This window comes from Hemibagrus wyckioides, linkage group LG29 (assembly GCF_019097595.1).
Source record: "Hemibagrus wyckioides isolate EC202008001 linkage group LG29, SWU_Hwy_1.0, whole genome shotgun sequence".
Taxonomy (NCBI): Eukaryota; Metazoa; Chordata; class Actinopteri; order Siluriformes; family Bagridae; genus Hemibagrus; species Hemibagrus wyckioides.
The window spans coordinates 13,132,337-13,155,437 of record NC_080738.1 but is presented as its reverse complement, the minus strand read 5'-3'; the positions used below and the strand labels follow the sequence as shown (position 1 = coordinate 13,155,437).

The window sequence follows — 23,101 nt, the reverse complement described above, 5'->3', positions numbered from 1 at the left end:
ATGGGATTTCATTAAAGTTGTGTATGTGCATGTAAAGGCAGACATCCCAAAACTTTTGGCAATAGAGTGTGTATGCATGTTTCTGATAAATAACACACAGTATGTCTAAGTGTTACAGCATTTCCGCTATATGGGGAAGTTTCCTGTCAGGAAATGTATGGAAGGAGTCTCCAGTGACAGCGATTTCCCATGCAATTGTTCCAGATTACCAGATATGGTATGTTATAGTAGCTATAAACAGTCATCCAGCAGGTTTTTTTAATTGAGTATGATAATAACACATAATTAATATAAACGTTGTAGTTGGAACTATTGTCTAAATAAATGAATCGTTTTCTGACCAATCAGAATCAAGCATTGTTGAAATAATAGTTATGCTTCTGGTCCACTAATTAGAAAGGAACAAATTCGTAGGTAAATATTGGGTCTGAAATGGTATTTAAAAAACTGCAGTATAATATTCACAATTTTGAATGTCTTGATACCTATAGCTGAGTTATAATCGTCGTGATGTTCAATATGACTGCACAGATGAGCCTTCCAAGTAGGAACACTTCATTATGTAGTCATGTACACCATTTGATCTTTCGATTTATCCAGGTCCAACATGCCCACATGTAAAATAAATGAATAGGAAACAGTTTGAGGTTCAGACTTCCATGACTCACTTCTGTTATGAACAGGTTTCCTCTGTGATCTACGTCAGGAGCCTTCAGAAATCATCAAATCCTTTTAGAGAGTGACATCATCAGACAGGAATTGGGGAAAAAAAAAAAAACGAAACAAAACAAAAAAAGATGAGTATGTTATGAGTGGTTGTCTTGAAGTGACAGGCGTTGTGATGAATTAAATCCATCGCTGTCACTCTCTGCGTCCATGCACAAAGCAGATAAAAAAAACTATATATAATAATAAAAAAAAAGTCAAGTCTGCGCTTTTGTATGATGAAAGACAGGAGAGAGGCTGGAGACACAATCGTTCTTGGTGTGATTTGAAGCTCTTTTCTGTGCATCCTTTATTTGATGTCGTTTGTTAGACAAGGCTTGTGTGGCTCAAGGGTCAAGTCTTGAAATAAAATCTCAGATGTGCTGACCGAGTGAGTGCGATTGGAGGTGGTTCCTCTTTTTCAGCCCGTAAATGAGTTTTCGGAGCAGCACAATGCAGGATGTGTGCAGGGACTGCAAGCTTATCAGTAGTCTCGTCTTCGCTATCGAATAGGTTTGGAAACTGACGAAGAGCTTCCACGTGCCCGGCTCTCTCAGGTATGAAGTGCTACCTACCTGAATTACAGACCTGAATTAGAAAAGCTTTGCGGGCTTTGATGGAACTAGCTTTGACTTCGATTAGAATATTCTTTAAATCAAAACAACTTCCTTACAAAGACAAAGCCTTAAGGAAAGATCTGGACTAGAGCCAGATTGACATTCTGACATTCAAAAACCGCAAATTCTATCAGGCATGCATAGCATAAAACCACACATTAAGTGCTTGAAGGACTTATGATGAAAGTGTGTGTGGTAAATATGTGTGGGCGATATGGAATAAACAATCTGCCTCACGTTATTTTGCATTCGTGTTAAGCGTCGAGGGAAAGGCCAACTAGGAGTGAGGGCGTTCGTTTCAGCATATCTAATGTGATTGGTCAGAAGGTTGAATCACGTTCCCTATAACTCTGCACTGTAGTTACAGCTGTAATGCAAACTACATGTTTATATTAATGTGCTTATTCTAACACACAATCAATACTCTTCATCTTTTTTAACAAAGAAACACAAGGCGCTATGGATATAGTGAAGCTTTCTATAAGGAGACGGTTTTAGTGTTCAGTATAAAGAACAGCTGGTGTGGGGATGAGTGCTGATCGCTTCTATAATGCAATTTGTTTTGTAATATTAAACGTAACTACAAATGATTAACCGAGTACGACGTGTTGTTCGAGCCTGGTAACCTCCATCACATCACCACATTCATTGCTTTCCTATAACAGCATGCCCTGTTGTGTTTTATTCCTCGCTGATGTGCATCTCTGACTACTTTCTCTCTGTATTTTGTTTCACCTGTATTGTAGTTTTTAAATGCTGCTTTTTACAAATAAAAATAAAAATGACTTTTACTGTATACAGTAATGTAATGTTGTTTTCTGTTCATTTTAAAAACATTATTTGTTGAATTAGTTGCTCATTATCAAATCATGGACTACAGCCTTAATGCCTTAATGTAACATTATTATTATTATTATTATTATTATTATTTATAATAATATTGTAAAATAGCTAATAAATTAAATATACACATTATCATTATTTTATATTATTATATAATTATATTTATACTACTACTACTACTAATATTAATAATAATAATACTTTTCCACGGATTACATGAATACTGGTTAATATATAATTGTTCATTTGTCTTAAATAAGGAAAATAACAAAACTATTATTATTTGTACTGTTTGGTATTGTTTATCATTTCCAAAATTGGTTTTAAAAGTTGGTTACTTTTGACAAATAATGTAAATATTATTAGTTAAGGGAAACAACAACAACCAACAGTAACCACAAGAAAATCCACAACAACAACAACAACAACAAATACTGCAAGAACAACAGCAATAGCCACAACAATAACAGTAGCAACTAAAGCGAAAACAACAGCAAAAAACACAACAAAAAAAATAAAAATAAAATAATAATAATAATAATAATAATAATAATAATAACCAAGTAGATGAAAGATTCTTGTATTTACATATATTGTAATTAAACAGATAAATTAAATAATTACACAATTAACTAACTAAACAAAAAGAGAAACAAAAGAAAGAATGAAAAAAGAGGGATAAAAATGTCTGTAATACGGTGAAATGTTACTCATGTTGCCATGGTTCAAATGATTAACTCTGATGAGAATATATCTTATTGTATGATGAATAAAAAAAAATCTATTATATTCAACTTGAAGGGCCCATAACTCATTTCTCTCTCTCTCTCTCTCTCTCTCTCTCTCTGTGTGTGTGTGTGTGTCTGGATCAGGGTGGTAAATAGATAACTGAGGCTGCACTGAAAGATCCCTCTCTCAGGAGATGTAATCTGCAGACCTGCCACTCAAACCACGAGCCCCGGCACAATCGCTCTCGCTCCCCTGCCTACCATCCCTCCTCCACCCTTCCTCAGCTCCCACCCCTCTGTAGGAATATTAAATATGTGCAGCATTTCTGTCTTGCAGGATGCAGCATTGATTAAGTGTCAGTCCTGAGCACTACCGATAGAGTGTCATTTTCTGCCAACAGCTGCTTATTCTCTCTCTCTATTTCTCTTTGGTCAAAGGTTGAGGAACGAGACCTCAACCTGCAGACTGAGGCTGGGTGAAGTGAGGGTAGACGAATCAGAAACCTCTCTCTATATAACAGATGTGACATTAGGTTAACCTAAACGACAGCCGCACTACTGTTTTGTTTAATATGATATTCTGTCTGTGAGCTGCTCTTACTACTGTCAAATCTTTCCTCAGAGATTTGTGTGTATTAAAAAACATTATTATTATTATTATTATTATTATTATTATTATTATTATTATTATTATTGATAGCATAAGAAAAGAAAGTATTAGATAGACAGACAGACAGACAGACAGACAGATAATAATATTTAATATTTAAATCTATATAAAGTGTGAATTCTAAGAAGAATAAATATAAAAAATGTAAAAATAAAAAAAGCATAAAAAATTTACAAAATAAATATTAGAAAATAAAGTAAATAAGTTTCCTTAAGCTTAAACAAGAATACCAATAATACAAACTGAATGTGAAAATAAATAAATAAAATAATAATAATAAAATAAATAAATAATAAAATTTATTTAAATAAATAAATAAATAAATGTCTACAATGATACAACAAATATAAAACTAGACAAAAGGTCACACGAAAAAATATACATACATTTTTAAAATTGCTAAGCAACTGTATGATATATGTATTAGCAATTAACAATGCACAATTATTACATAAATGAACAATGCTATAAAGTGTAATGTATTTCAATGAATAATCACTGCACTTGAGCACATTCAGAAAGACTTGAAAGAAAGTGTTAGTCTATTTAAAGCTTTAAGCACAAATAACCTTATAATGTATGAAATGTAGAAGAGGATGTCAGGGAAGTAATATGTTCATTCTTACTCAAACGTATTCGGCTATAATTTCTCTCTATTCTTATACCAGCAGTGGAAAAAGTACAGAAAAAGTTTTAGTAAAAAGGAAAAGTGTGGGTACTCGCTCGAAATATTACTCAATTAAAGGGCAAAAAGCAAGTTAACTGAAAAATAAAAAAGGATTTGCATTTAAAAAAGTATGTATATATGTATATGTATGTATATATGTATATGTATATATATGTATATATATATATATATATATATATATATATATATATATATATATTCTACTGACTGAATCTTTCTCACTAAGTCACTAATACCTGCTAGCCCTTTTAGGATTAGCTAGCTAAATGAACAATCTAATTTTACAAAACTTAAGTAAGCTAGCTACAGCTGAGGTTATTAGTTTACCGACCCCTTGCTGAATCTACAAAATTTGTTATATTTTAAATGAAATAAAATGGATCTTATAAATTGTTTTGTTTTTTATTTAGTTATTTAGTTCTGCCCTAAATAAGCTATTTCACAAAATCTAGTCCACAAGACAAAATAATAACTGAATTTACACAAATGAACCAGTTCAAATGTTAATATTTTGCAGATATTAAATAATAATATGTATTAAATGATAATATAAAAAATTAGAATATAAAAATAAATGAATAAATAGAATAAAAAAATTAAAAAATATATATTTTTTAGTAAGATGTATGACCTAAACTGTAGCTTATTCAGTTTTGGTAGCTGCTTTATTCTGTTATTTTTAAAATTAAAAAGCCAGTTTATAAAAACTTTCTAGAAATTTTACAAATCTCTATCTAGCTAGGTACTTTGACAAGCTAACTTGCAAAATTGGAAACAATCGTATTTACAAAACTACTGTAGCTAGCAGATTTATACAGCTAATTTTCAAAATCGATCTGCCTATAGCTAATTTACAAAACCTAAGTTTAAGGGGAAAAAAGAAAAACAAACCAGCTACTAAGCTACAACTAGCTAGCTAATTTTACAAATTTTTTAAAGGCAGATGTTTCATCTCTTTAAGCTGAAAAATGAAATTGAAATCATTTAAAATGAAACCGTGAGAGGATTTCTTTTTAATCTGCTTAATAATATTCTCATTTGAGTAAAGGACAAATAATCCAAAATTCCACTAAAATACAGTAACAGTGTGCAATTCCAGAGAGAAAGAGAGAGAGAGAGAGAGAGAGAGAGAGAGAGAGAGAATGATATTGAACAGTTTAAACTGTAAAGCAGATATTCCTATTTTGGAGTCAGAATGCAAACACTGAAATTGTCTTCCTTGTTATCACATGGTCACTGCAAATTAGACCGTAATGAGGATTATAAAGGCTATGCTCTATCTGCATTTTAATTATTCCTCCCTATCTCTGGGTCTGTCCATGTGTGCGAAATTTTACCCGTTTCTTATCTTGCCTAACTGCCGGGTTTTTTTTTGTAAGAGATCTCCAAATTTCACAAGGGTACAAAAACACCTGTCACTACTCATTTGCTGGGTTTTGCAGAAGCTCAACAGCTCCATCTAAGGCTTACAGAGTGCATTTCCACGTTTAAGACGGACTCCGGTGGCCTCCAGAGGGAGCGGCAGAACGATCAGGGGACGTTTGCGTAATCCGAACGAGTACGCTGTGAAAGGAATAAAGAGGCAAACAGCAATAAGGAAGCATTATCTTGCCACAGTAGAATATAAAGAGGAGAAAATCAGATTAAAGGCCTTTCCTCAAGGCTCACAGAGAAATGCCTTGATGCCACTGCCCCATTCCTGTCTCCATTGATGCCACCCTCGATGGTACTAAAAAAGAAGGATGTTAAAAAGTCATTTCCCAGCGTCCCGGCTCTCCCAATGAATTTAGTCGGCTTAAAGAGACGAGCTTCAGGCTGCAGCTGTGTATCTCTGAACTCTGAATCACCCTGCTCATAAACAGCACGGGGCAATAATATCCTCTAAACGAGATATTGACAAAGTCTCACTCTCCGAATCCTACCAGCAATCAGCAATGTCCCATTAATGGCAAACCTCCAGCAGGCATCACGCACTCGTTTTCGAGGTGTCGTTAGCGAGCAGATCGCCATTAAGATGGCTCCTTCATGCTGCTAACAATCTTCGTCTTGTGGTTATTAGGTAGTTAGCGGAATCATTCTTCGACCCGTTTCGACATTCTCGATTGAATAAGGCACCATCCGGTGCAGAGGATCTGGAAGTCTGGAGTAGACATGGATTTATGCAAAGCTTCATTGAAACAAGAAATGAAGTACAGGATCAAATCCTTCAGTCAAATCAAATGAGCACAATGGTAAAAATTTTGGTTCAAGGTAGTGCTACATGACCACTGCATAAGCCCTTTAAGCTATAAGCTATTTGTTGAAGCATGTTTGAACTATGAAAACTTATCATGGAGTTAGGCTCGTTTAACAACGTAATTATAAATGGATAAAAAAAGGATGCCATATTTTTCAATTATTAATAAAGAAATTCACCAGAGCAAGCACTATCATATAAGAGAAATAAGCGATGAATAAACAACATCCTGTTGTGTTTTCTATTCCTTGTTATAAAGCAGGTTTTCCTGTTTATGTTACCACCAAAACCATCAAGTTCTCAGATACACTGCTCAGTATCCTTTGGAAGTTTTTTTAAAAACAAAGGGTCCATTATCATGCCAAACTAATGTACGCCAACTTATAAAGTGTCATAGTGTCATAACAACTTCATGTCACATGGGTGTTATATCAATATACACATATACTGTATAAATATGTCTTCGAAGGCCATATGAACACCCTATAATTCATTTAGGCCATAATATATTTATACTAATTTATTAAAACAAATATAACAAATGCACTATAAGTAGTGTTTGTTATGCGTTATAACTCTTATCACAAAGAAACTAGGTTTCAGTTTGTAATCTCAAGAGCTTAATAACTACAGCGCAATGTCGGGCCTGACGACTAAAAATTGTAAATGCTTTAGATTGAATAATCTTTTTCAAACTATGCTTCACTTATGAAGCATTATAAACATGTAACAATGTGTCTTATGATTAAATGACGCTTATTGTTTTCGCTGCTTTCTGTTACAGCAAAAAATAAATAAATAAATAAAACAATCCTGGTAAGTTCAAGAGATATTATTTTCTATAAAAACCTTATGTACTGTATAATGACTTATGAATGCATTCTTAACATGTTATAATGTTTTCATAATGAATTATATATATATATATATATATATATATATATATATATATATATATATCTTTATTTAGTTATTTACAAAAAGTCATTAGAGTTGGTAGCATTGTTTAGAATGCATTCATATATTGCTGATATAATGCATTATAGCACATGTGGCCTGCCTGGTGACATAACGTGTTATAAACACTACTTAGTATAATGCCATTTAACCATTAAACCCTATTATAAAGTACTAGCATTCTCATAAATAATAAAATGCTTCATGAGTGCAATATAGGGCTATGAATGTGTTTAGAATGGCCTTCATAGATTCAAGATATGTACAAAACCTGTGCAGCTACAATTAAGAGTAGACATAAAAAATGAGTAAAAGTAATAACAATTCATAATACATAATAGACATTGCTATGCTAGTGCATATTGTTATGTCATGATTTATTTATTTATTCAGTTATTTATTTATTTTTTTGATGATTAAAATCTTATCTCGGTTTATATCAGTTGTCATAATGTGTTCATACTGATGTTATGAGCACAAATTTATCCATAGAAAGTGTCACCATAGGAAGAAAGAAAGAAAGAAAGAAATCCCACAGTGGCATCAGCATGAAGAGATGAAAAAGAAATTGTAATGAATTTATTATCATCTTTATAAAAGCACAAGCTCCAGGGTGCAAGAACGCTAAAATAACTCACTGAAAGCCTGGACCCTTGCAGAGAAAGCTGCATTGAAAGCGCTGGAAAGATAAACGCTTTACAAACGATAAACACTGAGTGCTTTAAAGGCCTTAGTTAATTGAGGACCGTGTTTCTTCACCGATTTATCCATCCATTAGGCCAATTCACATTTCCAAAACATGAACCTACATTTCAGTGCAAAGCGCTCTCTGAGATACTGAGTAAAAAGGAAATGGAGCATTGAACAGGATTGATGAATGCATACTATAAAACATAATGGGATTTTTTTTGTTTTTGTTTTGTTTTGTTTTGTTTTAAACCTATTTAGTGCTTTGTGTATACAGCATGCAGCGAAGCAGGGATGCAAATGTATTTATTCCCAATTGAAAAACTTTTGTATTATATATATGTAAGCAAGCTTGCAAAGTCACAAAATAATTGAAGATTGCTTGGTAAAACTCTCCATAGACTTTTGATTACATTCATAATGTTATAGCAAATTTATAATACAGTCATGGCCCAAAATATCGGCAGCCTTGCAGTTGTGTCAGAAAATGCAACACTTCTATCAGAAAATTGTCACAATTGCAAATGTTTTGGTACTCACGTGTTTATTGTTTTTTGTTTGCACTGGAACAAGACAACTTGATCAAATTTCACACAAAACTCAAAAATGGACTGGACAAAATTATTGCCACCCTTGTCCAAATTGTAAGAAATTATTGCTTTTCAAGCATGTGATGCTTGTGTAATTTGTATTTAGACACACCAGGTGCAAGTAACTGGTGTGGGCAATATAGTAATCACACTCGCAACCAGTTAAAATGGAGAAAAGTTGACTCAAACTTTGTGTTTTGTGTCACATGGTTGAAAAGAACCAAGTGTAAAGAGCTGTCTGTGGATTTGAGAGAAACAATTGTGGACCAGCATGGACAATCTCAAGTCCATCTCCAGAGATCTTAATGTTCCTGTGTCCACTGTGCGTAATATGATCAAGAGGTTTACCGCCCATGGAACTGTAGCTAACCTCAAAATTAATGAACGAAGGATTGTTCAAATAGTGGATAAAGAACCCCGATTAACTTCCAAACAAATTCAAGCTCATCTGCAGACACAGGGTACAGCAGTGCCAGCTCGCACTATCCGTCGCCATCTGAATGAAAAGGGACGCTATGGTAGGAGACCCAGGAGGACACCACTGCTGACACAAAGGCATAAAAAAGCAAGACTGGAGTTTGGCAAAACTTATGGGACAAAGCCACAATCCTTCTGGGAGAACGTACTGTGGACAGATGAGACAAAAGTAGAGCTTTTTGGTAAAGGACATCATGGCACTGTTTACAGAAAAAGAAATGAGGCTTTCAAAGAAAAGAACACAGTCCTTTCAGTCAAACATGGTGGAGGTTCAAAGGGGTTATAATGCCTAAGAAATGTAATAATGCGTTATGTAACCTGACATTAGAAAGTCATTCCTACTCATTCCATATTATGCTTGTAACTGTACAGCAGCATGTATAGAGACAGTAGGCAGGCATTATATTATGTACAGTATGTATATATAAAACATATAGTTAAGCAGTTATAAGCCTTACAGGTGTAATAATGCGTTATGTAACCTGATATTAGAAAGTCATTCCTGCTCATTCCTTACTATACTTGTAACTGTATAGCAGCATGTATAGAGACAAAAGTCAGGTATTATATGGTATTATGTACATAATTTACTGTACATATAAAACATAACAGTTATAATGCCAAAAAAATGTATTAATGCATTATGTAACCTGACATTAGAAAGTCATTCTTGCTCATTCCTTATTATGCTTGTAATTGTATAGCAGCATGTATAGAGACAGTAGGCAGGCATTATATAGTATTACATACAGCATTTACTGTACATATAAAACAAAGCAGTTATAATGCCTTAGAAATGTAATAATGCATTATGTAACCTGTCATTAGATAGCCATTCCTACTCATTCCTTATAATGCTTGTAATTGTATAGCAGCATGTGTAGAGACAGTAAGCAGGCATTATATGGTATTATATACAACATGTACATTTAAAACATATAACATAGCAATTAGAATGCCTTAGAAATGTAATAATGCATTATGTCACCTGACATTAGAAAGTCATTCCTACTCATTCCTTATTATGCTTGTAACTGTATAGCAGCATGTGTAGAGACAGTAAGCAGGCATTACAAGGTTTTGTGTACAGTATGTACATAAAAAACATATATAATGTTGCAGTTATAATGCCTTAAAAATGTAATAATGCATTATGTAACCTGATATTAGAAAGTCATTCCTGCTCATTCCTTACTATACTTGTAACTGTATAGCAGCATGTATAGAGACAGTAGGCAGGCATTCTAAGATATTATGTAGAGTATGTATATATAAAACCTATAATTCCACAGTTATAAGCCTTACAGATGTAATAATGCGTTATGTAACCTGACATTAGAAGGTCATTCCTACTCATTCCTTGTCATGCTTGTAACTGTACATCAGCATGTATAGAGACAGTAGGCAGGCATTACATGGTATTACGTACAGCATTTACTGTACATATAAAACTTATAACAGTTATAATGCCATATAAATGTAATAATGCATTATGTAACCTGATATTAGAAAGTCATCCCTGCTCATTCCTTATTATGCTTGTAACTGTACAGCAGCATGTATAGAGACAGAAGGCAGGCATTATATGGTATTACGTACAGCAAGTACATATAAAACATATAATATAGCATTTATAATGCCTTAGAAATGTAACAATGCATTACGTAACCTCACATTAGAAAGTCATTCCTGCTCATTCCATATTATGCTTGTAACTGTATAGTAGTGTGTAAAGAGACAGTAGGCAGGCATTATATGGTATTATGCACAGTATGTGCATAAAAATGTATAATATAGCATTTATAATGCCTTAGAAATGTAACAATGCATTATGTAACCTGATATTAGAAAGTCATTCCTGCTTACTCCATATTTTGCTTGTAACTTTATCGCAGCATGTATAGAGACAGTAGACAGGCATTATATGGTATTTTGTACAGTATGTGCATAAAAATGTATAATATAGCAGTTATAATGCCTTAGAAATGTAACAATGCATTACGCAACCTCACATTAGAAAGTCATTCCTGCTTACTCCATATTTTGCTTGTAACTTTATCGCAGCACGTATAGAGACAGTAGACAGGCATTATATGGTATTTTGTACAGTATGTGCATAAAAATGTATAATACAGCAGTTATAATGCCTTAGAAATGTAACAATGCATTACGCAACCTCACATTAGAAAGTCATTCCTGCTTATTCCATATTATGCTTGTAACTGTATCGCAGCATGTATAGAGACAATAGACAGGCATTATATGGTATTACGCACAGTATGTGCATAAAAATGTATAATATAGCAGTTATAATGCCTTACCATAGTAATAATGCATTATGTAACCTGACATTAGTTTGTTATGCTTGTAACCGTATACCAGCGTTTAAAGAGACAATAGACAGGCATTATATGGCATTACATACAGAATGTACATATAAAACATAATAAAGCAGTTATAATGCCTTATAAATGCTGAACATCAGTTAAGTTGATTATCTTCCAAAAACATCATGCTGAGCAAATTCGCTGAGGATTGAACATTTTTACGTGTACTTTTTTTTTTTTTTTAAATCTCTTTAGAGTTACTTTTAGTTAGTTGTTACGGCTTGCGTTACATCAAGTGAAGTTTGGAGGTTGAAATAATCGACTGACAACCAGCTGGAGGTGGACATGCAGGTTTTATTTTACCTGTGTCTTAGCAAGTGTGCACAAAATAGAGTGAACAATGAAAGAAAGAGAAGGAAGTGACAGGCAGCAGGCACACATTAATAACCTTATACTTCATTTCTTATACGGAAGTCTTTCCTATTGAGGGACTGTAAAACATCTGACTAGACTTGCACGATAATAGAATCATAAATTACCATGATAACACACGGCACCGAGAAACAACATCAGAACATTAGAAAGCAAGTTCACTACACTCTCTCTCTCTCTCTCTCTCTCTCTCTCTGTCTCTTTATATATATATATATATATATATATATATATACAAGCATAGAGTAGTATAAAAATGTTCATAGTGCATGCTGAAAAAAATTTTTAACGACAAATTGACAAACATATTTAGCATATTGGCAGTTCACCCGGAATACAACAGCAAGGACGTGGCATCATACGTTCAAATTTATTTTTATTTTTCCACCAAATCAACTGGATTGTCTACATTCATGCTTCAGTTAATGGAAGTGTTCTGAGAATGAAGATTTTTCTGCATCGTATGACCACTGATCTCAAGATAAATGTCCATTTCAAAGTCCACATAGGCTACTACGGTCATTCAAAAAAATTAAAAAAACATTGTATGTACACTGCACTTTTTCTCACAAGATTAAACCTGTACATTATTCATCTTGTTTTAGCACGAAATCTATTGCGAACGACTCACAAGGACACGCACAAGCTGGTAGAACATTGAGAATCTCAGCACCTTTAAGTAAAGGAATAAAGGAATGCATTATTTCAGTAACACTTCCTATGAAGCCCAAATGATTATTAGAAATGTGCTCAGTCTTGGTAGGATGGATATGATTGCTTATAAGCATGTTATAAAGCTTGAATAAGTAATCACTTGGGAAATTATCATGTAATGCAAGTGTCATATGACCAAGAATGAATTGGTTTTGTTTATTAATAATTAAAAAAAAAACAATAAAAAATAAAACCAATGATTAGAAAAATGACCGGGAATAAAATCTGAAAATAAATGCATTTTTTAATCAAACTTAAAAAAAAAAAGTCAATACAATTTTTTTTTTTAAATTACATTATTTTTAAATGTTTAATCTGTTAATAAAATTATTATTCCACATGACATTATAGACATATAAATAAATAGTGACACTTTTATTAACATAATTACTATTCACAGCATATTATAACAGCCTTTTAACGCATTATTATACTTTAATAAAAATGCTTCTAAGGAATTTTAAATCATGAGGAGTATGAATATGGGCTTCACAGGTGTTACCTAATTTACTCTTTGTATATATATCAGGTAACACTTTCTACATTCGTCAACGTGTCATAATGCATTTATAAGGCATTATACTGTACATATTGCTTTATTGGTGTCAGAATGCATTCGAAGGTATGCTTATATACACAATACGTCACCAATGATAACGAAATTCAGCACCACATGAATTATGTTTAGTTATTGTAGACGTATTTTAAGAAATTCTGGAAGATTCTTCATAAGGGTTCCTGATTTAAAGGAGAGTTTAAGAGAAAAAAAACAAAAACAAAAACAACAAAATAGTTCTCATGATACAACCCTACAAACATGGGCTGGGTTTTTTTTTTTTTTTGCATTAGTGTTATAAAGCTATAAAGTATAACATGTTTTTATAAATAATTATTATGGAGTCTATATTGCCTTATGAATGCATTATAACAGGACATGAACGTGTAATATAACCTTCATAGAAAGTGTTACATATATAGGTTTTTTTTTTCACCTCTATTTCATCTTTTTTTCTTTCTTTTAAGTCTCACTAATCACTTTTAAACTTGAAAAATATAAAACACTAACAAATAGATAATACATATATATAAAAATATCACACCAAGAGGAACAAGTGCTCAATCTGTGGTGCACTTGCAGCTCTCATCCACAAGATGGAAGCATGCTGACGTCTCAGTCCTGGAGCTGTGCCTGGACATGATCAGAGATGATGTTTAAGATCAAGTAGTATGATGGGTAGGAAAATCGCATGATGACCGACGTCCGATTCAGGCTACTAACAGACCGGTGGTGGTAGTAGAAGCGTCTTTTATACTCATCTACTTCTTTTTTTTTTCGATTTAGAGGATTAGAGTTGAGCTGAGGTGAGAGGAAGGCTGGATGATTTTCCAGTGTTAATCTTTCTTCTGCCAGGTTACCTGGAAGCCATGAACAACGATGAAGCCCCTGTCAGTTGTTGTTCATTCTTAAATGGTGTAATACTGTATAAACATTATATTGGCAAAAGTTTTGGGACACCCCACCAAATCAGTGAATTCAGGTGTTGTTTTTCAGGGGGTGAGTCTCCGCTATAATTCATCTCAAAGGTGTTCTACAGGGTTGAGGTCAGGACTCAAGTTACTCCACATCAAACTCACTCATCCATGTCTTTATGGATCTTGCTTTGTGCACTGGTGTACAGTCATGTTGGAACAGGAAGGGGTCATCCCCAAACTGTTCCCACAAAGTTGGGAGCATGAAATTGTCCAAAATGTCTTGGTATGAAGCTGAAGCATTAAGAGTTCCTTTCACTGGAACTAAGGAGCCGAGCCCAACCCCTGAAAAACAACACCTGAATTCAATGATTTGGAGGGGTGTCCCAAAACTTTTGGCAAGATAGTGTGTGTATATATATATATAGGTTTTTAATGCTATGATATATGCGATATGTTATGAGCCTATTCAATTCTCGTTAGTTTATATTACGTTACTAGTTTTAGTACAGAAGGGAAAAAGAAAAATATCAAGATTAAAAAACTTCCTAGTTTTTTTCCTGAAAAAGAGCTTCCTGAGGTACAGGTTTAATATAAAAAGGAAGCCCTGCTGAGTGACCCTAGAGAAAATCTGACAGGAGATTGCGAGTTTAATGATGCCACAGCCATCTGAGAGTCTACAGAGTCTACAGACTTGGCCGTTCTCTCTGTGTGGGAGGTATGGTGTAGTCTTTCTCCCTTGTCAGTCACAGAAACATTAAGTTTATCATAGGTGTCTGTGACTTCGTGTATGCTTTAAGGGTGAACTGTGATGCAGCATGAACAGCAGTTCACAAGACAGCAAGATGTGGTCGGCTGGCTTGACGTGCCTCGGAGGAAGCATGTGTTAAGGCTTGGTCACGTTACACTTCTCGCACTGTTGACTTCATATGCATGCAAAAGAAAGTTTAAAGTGGAGAAGTTTCGATGTGCTCCAACATTGACCAATACAAGATGGAGCAAGCATAGATTTTTATGCAAAACAGCTTTAAAAGAATACAAAACCAACATGAAAAGAGAAGACGCCTAGTTTTTGTTTGTCACTGTATGAGTTTACTTCAGAGCCATTACCATCAGACACATTAGTGGGTTCGATTTCTAAAAATGAGGGAGCAAATAACGTAAACTCCTGAGTGAGTTAGTTCACTAGTTTGTCATATGTCTTGGCAGATGATGTCATATTCGGTTGCCTGGTTGATGCCCATATTCACAGCAGTTTCTAAAGGTTTAGAGCATTTGATAGATAGGGGAGAGTTGGATGGTAGGTGGGAACCAGGTTGACCCCAATATACACTCTATACCAGGGTATTGTACCATGGACCCGGGGGGGTGGGGGATGGTTGGGGGACATTTGATTTTGGGTCATTTATCATTTATCATCTGATGTATGGAAAAACCTGCGAGTCAAATGCGGGAGTGTGGTGCGGTTAAAATACATATAATTATGGACAAAATACATATAATTTTAAGTTATACTGTATATACATATATAAAGTTATAAGTTTATTGTTTCTTTGTGGCCCGGTACCAAATGATCCGCGGCCCGGTACTGGTCGGCGGCCCGGTGGTTGGGGAGCCTTGCTTTATACTACTTTTATTATTAAGAATTAGAAAACTATCACTGGACCAAGATCTATAAATCTCTGATGTACCTGAATTATAGTTGGACATCAAACACCGCCTCCCTCAGTGCCTCCGTGTCCTCCTCTGCAATCACTAAAAAAAGAAAAAAAGAAAATCACAGACAGGGAAAACGATTTTTTTTTTTTTTTTTACACTTGAGCTGTTTTTCCTGAGAGTTGAGCTAAAACACAAATTTGACATAATGCTAGTCTGATGAGAGGCAGCCGGAAATAGAAAGATGATCGTGTAATGTGCTAGACGAAGCTAGCTGTCACTTGGTGAGACAGAAGTTTCTGGAGCCAATTTATAGACACACACACACACACACACACAAACATTTCCAATCCTCATACAAGGATGAGGAAGCAATTAACTATGATGACTCACCTCTGTCTTGACAGCTCCTATAGAGGTGTGGTGTGTGTGTGTGTGTGTGTGTGTGTGTGTGTGTAAATGTCTGTATATGTATAAAACAGCATTACAGTTACTGTCCATTGGGGAGAATAATATTTTCTTTGCAAATCATTTAACAGTCTGAACCTAACATCTGTTTACCGAATTAGAGTCTGTTCAAAAGTGTTGAATTCCTTTAAATGATGTTGTGTACATTTTAATTACTTTATGATTTTAGTATTTGCTTTTGGACAAAAATATATACCGACAGATAGACTGAAAGATAAACAGACAGACAGACAGACAGATAGATAGACAGATAGATAGATAGATAGATAGATAGATAGATAGATAGATAGATAGATAGATAGATAGATAGATAGATAGGCAGGCAGGCAGATAGACAGACAGACAGAGAGACAGACAGACAGACAGACAGACAGACAGATAGATAGATAGATAGATAGATAGATAGATAGATAGATAGATAGATAGATAGATAGACAGACAGGCAGGCAGGCAGGCAGGCAGGCAGATAGACAGACAGACAGACAGACAGACAGGCAGGCAGGCAGGCAGGCAGATAGACAGATAGATAGATAGATAGTTTAGAGATGTTTTTTTAAAAAGAAAATCTAATAATTGTGATGAAAAAAGAAAAAATATTCGCTATTATCGTCGCAACTTCATCCATAGCACCATTACATCATAACACCTCATACACAAGTACACACACCAGTATCTCTCTATATATAATGATGCACAATACCTGTATTCTGGAGATTGGTGTGCGAGTTAGACGGAGGTGGAAAGCTGTAGGAGCGAGCCTGGAGGGTAGGTGGAGTCTCGTGACTGATGCTCTTCGCCCGCTTGCGACACTCCACTGCCAGCCGCGAGCGACACGCCTTATGACAGTTCACACCACAGACTGGGGGGGGGGGGTGGATGGGGAGTGACAGAAAGAACAAGGGATGGTGTAAGTTAGGGAAGAGAAAGGGGCAGAGAGAATGCATGATAAAAGAGAATGAGGAGGGAAGAGATGGATGGTGGATAAGGAGGAAAAGAGGAACTACTCTGTGTATAAACGTGCGGACAAAAAGGCCAGCAGGATGAGGGAAAGGAATGTGCTTTCACACACACATACACACTTTCACACACATGCCTAAAGTGATGGACACCAGAATGAGCCCAGAGATGGATGGACAGCCTGACACACCTATACAGAAATAAAGAAGAATTTTTTTGTAGAAATTTTTGTAGATCTTCCGTCTACCTTGTCTGATGGACGAGCTAAGAAAAGCTAAGATCCTTCTACTGTTCTGAAAAATGATCAAATGTGCCACACTTTTAGACGTGAATAAAAAGGAATAAGGAACAGGCTTCATTGCTATTAATGAAAGAGCACAGGGTTGGCACACACACACACACACAATTATTATATAATTTAGGAAGCAACAGTGCCATTGGAAACCTTGCCACTAAGCAGCTATTCTATTACATGTTGTACTGTGACTATTCTTACCTTTGCACTTGTATCCTTGTTTATAAAAGCCCCATATCTAGAAAAGAAAAAAAAGAAAAGAAAATAATTGTGCTGGTTAAATATTTTCCTTTTTGGAAATAGCCTGGAAGAGAAAAAGTAATGGATGAATGGAAAGAACAGCAGAAAAGCAACAAACAGATAAAGGAAGAGCGGTAATGGAAAAGGGGGGAGTCAGGATCAAGAGAGATGCGATCACATCACAGCAGCGGAACAATACATGAAAGGATTGGCCAGCGTATCACATACACACACACACACACACACAAACACACACACACGAGGCAAGATCTGAGAGTCTAGAACACACACCTAGACATGCAAATGACCGCCCTGAACACAAACAAACACCCTCATGCTCACCTTTTCATCACACAGAAAACAGGTTTAGCACAAAACAACACAAGCGCACAACTCATGACACCAAATCTAGAAGCACTTATACATCTCTCACACAAGGAAATTAGAAAAAAAAATATAAAAACATTGGTGAAGTGTGGTGAATTCAAGCCAATTAGTGTAGTCTGTACAAACTGACCTATGCGCATGCACACACACACACACACGCACACACAGAGTGCAGAATGAGCAGCTGAATGGCAGAATGTGTGGAGGAGTTTGGGTTCTGCATTTGGAGCTCTGTCAAATACATGATGTAAAAAAAGAAAAAGAAAAAATATTTTCCTAAGAAAGATAGCGAAAGAGATATCTGAGATATTTTTGAGACTGTTGTGAAATTCCACAGTGTATGTACATATATTAACATGACATGGGATCAGTTTGTATTCTGTATACGAAATAACAAACAATATATGTCCAAAATTATTGGCACCCTTCATTGAAATGAGCACAAATAACTAGGGTCATTAAATTAATAACAAATGGACGGAGTAACGTTTGAAACTCAAACATATGAAATCGCACTACCAAATTTACACCATATTTTTTTCATGTGTTTTTTTCTTCTTCTTTTTTTGCTGATTTCAAAATTATTGGAACCTTTATAATAATTATTTGGTGAAACCTACCTTGGAGACATTGAGATTCTAATGGCTAATCAATAGTAGGAAAACTTGTTAAAAAAAATCTCGGGCCCTTAGTTCTAGCTCATTTATGTTTTATAGGTTTGTAAATGGATGTTTCTTCAATTCAGTCCACAGGTGAAGTAAAAGTAATGAGTAAATGTGATCGTTGTTAGTGGAACAGTCACACGGCTTGTAGGAATTTGATTGACTGTGTGCAAAGTGGGATCTGTTTTTTACTGATTTTCTTGAAAGGTGCCAGTAATTGTCTGTATCTAGTAATAAATATGTCCTCTAATCCATTTATCTATCCACCCCGGTGGTGTAAGGGCTACTCACAAATCCGGCGCAGTGCTCACAGAAGGTGGGTTTAACATAAGTGGTCTCTGCGAACGTGTGTATGAAGCCCATCTTACAGTTCAGCAGTGAACTGGCCTTCATAAAGTAATCTATCATCTCCTCCCTGCTGATCTTGCCATCCCTGAGAGATAGAGAGAGAGAGAGAAACGTGGAGAAAGAAACGTGCCAGTTAACATAACGTATGAGAAAAACAGGATGATTAAGTGGAAAACAGTTGAACTGCAAAAGGAAAAGGGCTGACTGGAAACAAAAAAAGAAAAATAAGAGTAATAAAATAGTGATTTTAGAGTCAGGAGTCACGAGGGCTGATAGTAAATCAGTCTGGATGGTATGAACAACAGTGACTACTGAACGTCACAAACTAAGTTATTAATAACATTCTGGGCAAAATACAGCGAGTACATGTGTTTGCATTAAAGATCCATTAGGAAATATTGTTTAATCATTCAAAGGAGGAGGAATACACTATTTCCACCATGTCAGGTATAAGGACAGTAATGTGATGGTATAATAATATCAGTTGTGTGGTCAGGAGCTGCTTGCTGGCAGTGGCAACCACCTGGATGGAAATTCGGCAGTAATGTGTAGTAAAAAAACACATTATGTGCATTTTTAATAAAACCTTTTTTTACGAAACAATTACAGATACCTATAAAATACATCTATAACCATTTCACTGTAAGGCGAATTGTGTAACGTGAAATATTCTTACATTAGTGTGTTGTTTATAGCTGCCTGGATAGTATAGGGGTGCCATTTCTTTAGAAAGTCATACATTTTTCCACCTAGTTTTGGTTCTGTACAGGTTTTTTAGTTTCGTCTATTTTGGCATTACTCACACCAATGCTGCTACTCAGACAAAACAAATCTCTTTGGTCTCGTCGATTTCTGATTAATTTCCCACTGACACGACAAGCCAGTTGAGTTGTAATGGTCCTTGAATGTAAAAGTAGCATGAAGGTCAGCGCTTCAGCACAAAGGTCAGTGTTTCTACACTCACTGGTTTGTATCCAGCTCTCCAAACTTGCTGAGATAGGGGAAATTATTCCGGATGCTCTCGAACTCCTCACGGGAAATATAGCCGTCTCCGTCTGTGTCGAAATTCTTGAAGACAGACTGCAACCGTGGAAACAAGACCGATTATTCGCTAGAAATGTAAACGGTCATGCTTTTACTGTCAGATGATGATTTGATTCAATATGATTTTATGCTTTTTTTGGCAAGGATAAAAAAGAAGGAATGTCCAAGACAACTTGTAGCTGGAACACCAGTGCTTCAATGTGACAGAGAACTTATTCAAAGCTGCCTAATGATGGTGATTTTTAACAATTATCTTCTTTTGGATGCTTCTTTGCAATAACATAGATTAATAATCAGTATTAGCACTGCAAGAAACGTGATAAGTTTATGTGTTTCTCTTGGAATATGATTAGCTTTAGTGCTTCAGTGCTCAAATCCTGGAGTTAACTAGTTGTAAAGTAGCTAATGTGACTGATAAATAAATATTTTTGGTAGTAATAGTAAATTTCAACAAGTTTGGCTGATGTTAAATAATGAAACAAGATGAATATGGAAATCACTCATGATAGATGCTAGCTAGCATCCTGGCATTTAGCGTGTAAACCAGCTAAATTAGTTATGCTAAGAAATACATTAACTGATATTTTTGGGATGGAGGAAGGATACGGCCTTTCCATATGGCATATATATTTATAGATGCGTACATTTTAATGACGTTAAAAATACAGGAATGTTCTTGGATCTTCATTTTTTTCTGTCATCATTTTATATATGTATGTATATATATATATATATATATATATATATATATATATACACACACACACACACACATATATATATATATATATATATATATATATATATACATATATATATATATACATACATACATACATATATATATATATATATATATATATATATATATATATATATATATATATATATATATATATATATATAAATAAACAAGTCCATATCTACAAAACTGAAAAAAAAAAATCTCACTTTCATACCTCAACCATCTTTTCAATGTGTTTGGTGATGACAGCAGGATCGGCTTTAGGCTTCACCGATGCTGCCCACTCATCAACCATCGATGGCCGCTTAGTCGCTAGGTTGGGGGCGGGGTTTGAGTTCTGATCGACCAATCACAAACAAACCAGCATGTTAAACATAATAAACGATGGTGGACAGAAATGGTGGAAATTCATAGTAGAGGAATTGCAGTGTCAATAACTCACAGCTGGTTTGGAACTTCGAGGTTCCCTTTGTAGTGAGAGCTGGTATATCTCGTCTTCTGTATGATACTGGTCCAGTGATACCTAATCAAAACACACAATACTTCATCATATACGATCAACAAAAAATGTTTTCAATCAGGTCGACAGAAGCTCCATAAACCTCCAGAAATCCTACCAAAACCATTCCTTAAGGATTAATAAACGCATAATCTATCCTAAGAATCTATACTAGATTTGTGAGGCGTCTTGGAACATGGTGAGATCCATTTAAACTAATATTCACCCTGAGACCAAATGTGCTGCTGCATTCTATAAAGAACATTCTGGACTCGAAAAAACTCATTTATTTTGATGAACAATAATATCTGCACCAAGTACTACCTGTGCTGAGGTATTTGTTCAAAAAAATAGGAGCCTCATGTAAAAATACAACTGATCTGTGGCTTTAGATTTATTTTTTTTTATTTCCGCCTGAAATCTCACAGGCATCGATGATAAATTTATATCAATAAAGAAAAGCAACAATGAGCTGATATTTATCTTGTAACAAAATGGTTTAATTTCCTTGAAACCCCTGAGCCGCTGAATTGATTGATAATTCACATAATAGCTTAATATTCATTTGCTTTCATTTCTATAGTAGGAAATCATTCGCCGGGACTCGCACGATGAATAATGTACACAATCTAAGGCTCGGTTAATGAAAGCTGTATAGTAATTTAATAAACCACTGATATTGTGATATCCTGTATGGAGATGTTTAGTCAATGTTTATGGAAGGAGTCTCAGAAGTTTGTGAGAATCAGTGATTTCCACCAAGAAGAGTCTTACAGATGACTTTTAGGGTTCTTGGTAAACTGTAAAGCTGTGTTTAAGCACAACTAGATGCAAAAAAAAAATGTAATGGTGGTATAAGAGGAACAAAACAGCTCAGAACCTCCAGTTATTGGAAAATAATCAGCATCACTGCAGCTTAGCATCATGTCCAGATATATCACAACAACGGGTCGTTGATTATTTTCCAATAAATTGCATGCCTCTTGACGTTTTTTCACAAATACTTGTTCAGTGGGTTTTCTAGCTTCTTAAAGATGATTGATGATTGTTGTTAGCAAACTTTTTTATGCAAAATATTGCCTATATATTGTGTATGCGGAATATATACACCACATACCATAGCATCTACCATTAATTATTGGTGTTAACATTCAAATCTGAATGAAATATGTAGAATAGAATATGTTTATGTATATACGTATATGTATATATGAATAGAAATATGTTTCTATTCACCACTGGGTCTCATAGTATCAAGTTTGCCTAGAATGTGAATTTCAAGACGTCAGTTTGCCGGAGAAGGCAGATGACCAGGTAGGTGTCTTGAGAATCATTATTTTCTACAAAAGTCAGTGTGAAGAATGTGTACGCTGCAGAAGAAAGGTTAATAGGTGTGAAATGAATGCACGTCTAGACAGGTTTCATAAGTCATAGCCATTACCATTGGAGAAGGCTTTGTGTCTGTGTGTGTGTGTGTGTGAGTGAGAGAGAGAGAGAGAGAGAGAGAGTGTTCTGGCTTTTCCCCTTAGTAACACATTGTCAGGGTCTCAGAAGGGTTGGTGTATACATGCTCCAGTGTGTAGACACCATTTCCTTCCAGGGAGAATTCCTGAACCTGCTGCTGTAACTTATCAGTGTGTGTCTGTGTGTGTGTGTGTG

General features: G+C 35.0%; 1 protein-coding gene across 2 annotated transcripts in view; it reads right to left on the bottom strand.

The window, feature by feature from the left end:
• Positions 1 to 11,859: 11,859 nt before the first annotated feature.
• Positions 11,860 to 23,101, bottom strand: part of LOC131349364 (RAS guanyl-releasing protein 2-like) — a 35,613-nt gene continuing 24,371 nt past the window's right edge. The window contains exons 10-18 of one of the 2 annotated variants that reach the window (XM_058384981.1): positions 21,386 to 21,466; positions 21,158 to 21,280; positions 20,119 to 20,234; positions 19,098 to 19,239; positions 17,719 to 17,755; positions 17,359 to 17,412; positions 16,966 to 17,124; positions 15,833 to 15,896; positions 11,860 to 14,087 (exon numbers count right to left, since the gene is read on the bottom strand). In XM_058384981.1, coding sequence (XP_058240964.1) covers positions 15,838 to 15,896; positions 16,966 to 17,124; positions 17,359 to 17,412; positions 17,719 to 17,755; positions 19,098 to 19,239; positions 20,119 to 20,234; positions 21,158 to 21,280; positions 21,386 to 21,466 — 771 coding nt within the window. In that variant the 3' untranslated portion in view covers positions 11,860 to 14,087; positions 15,833 to 15,837. The remainder of the gene's footprint in view (positions 14,088 to 15,832; positions 15,897 to 16,965; positions 17,125 to 17,358; positions 17,413 to 17,718; positions 17,756 to 19,097; positions 19,240 to 20,118; positions 20,235 to 21,157; positions 21,281 to 21,385; positions 21,467 to 23,101) is intronic. The other variant, XM_058384982.1, reaches the window with a different exon arrangement.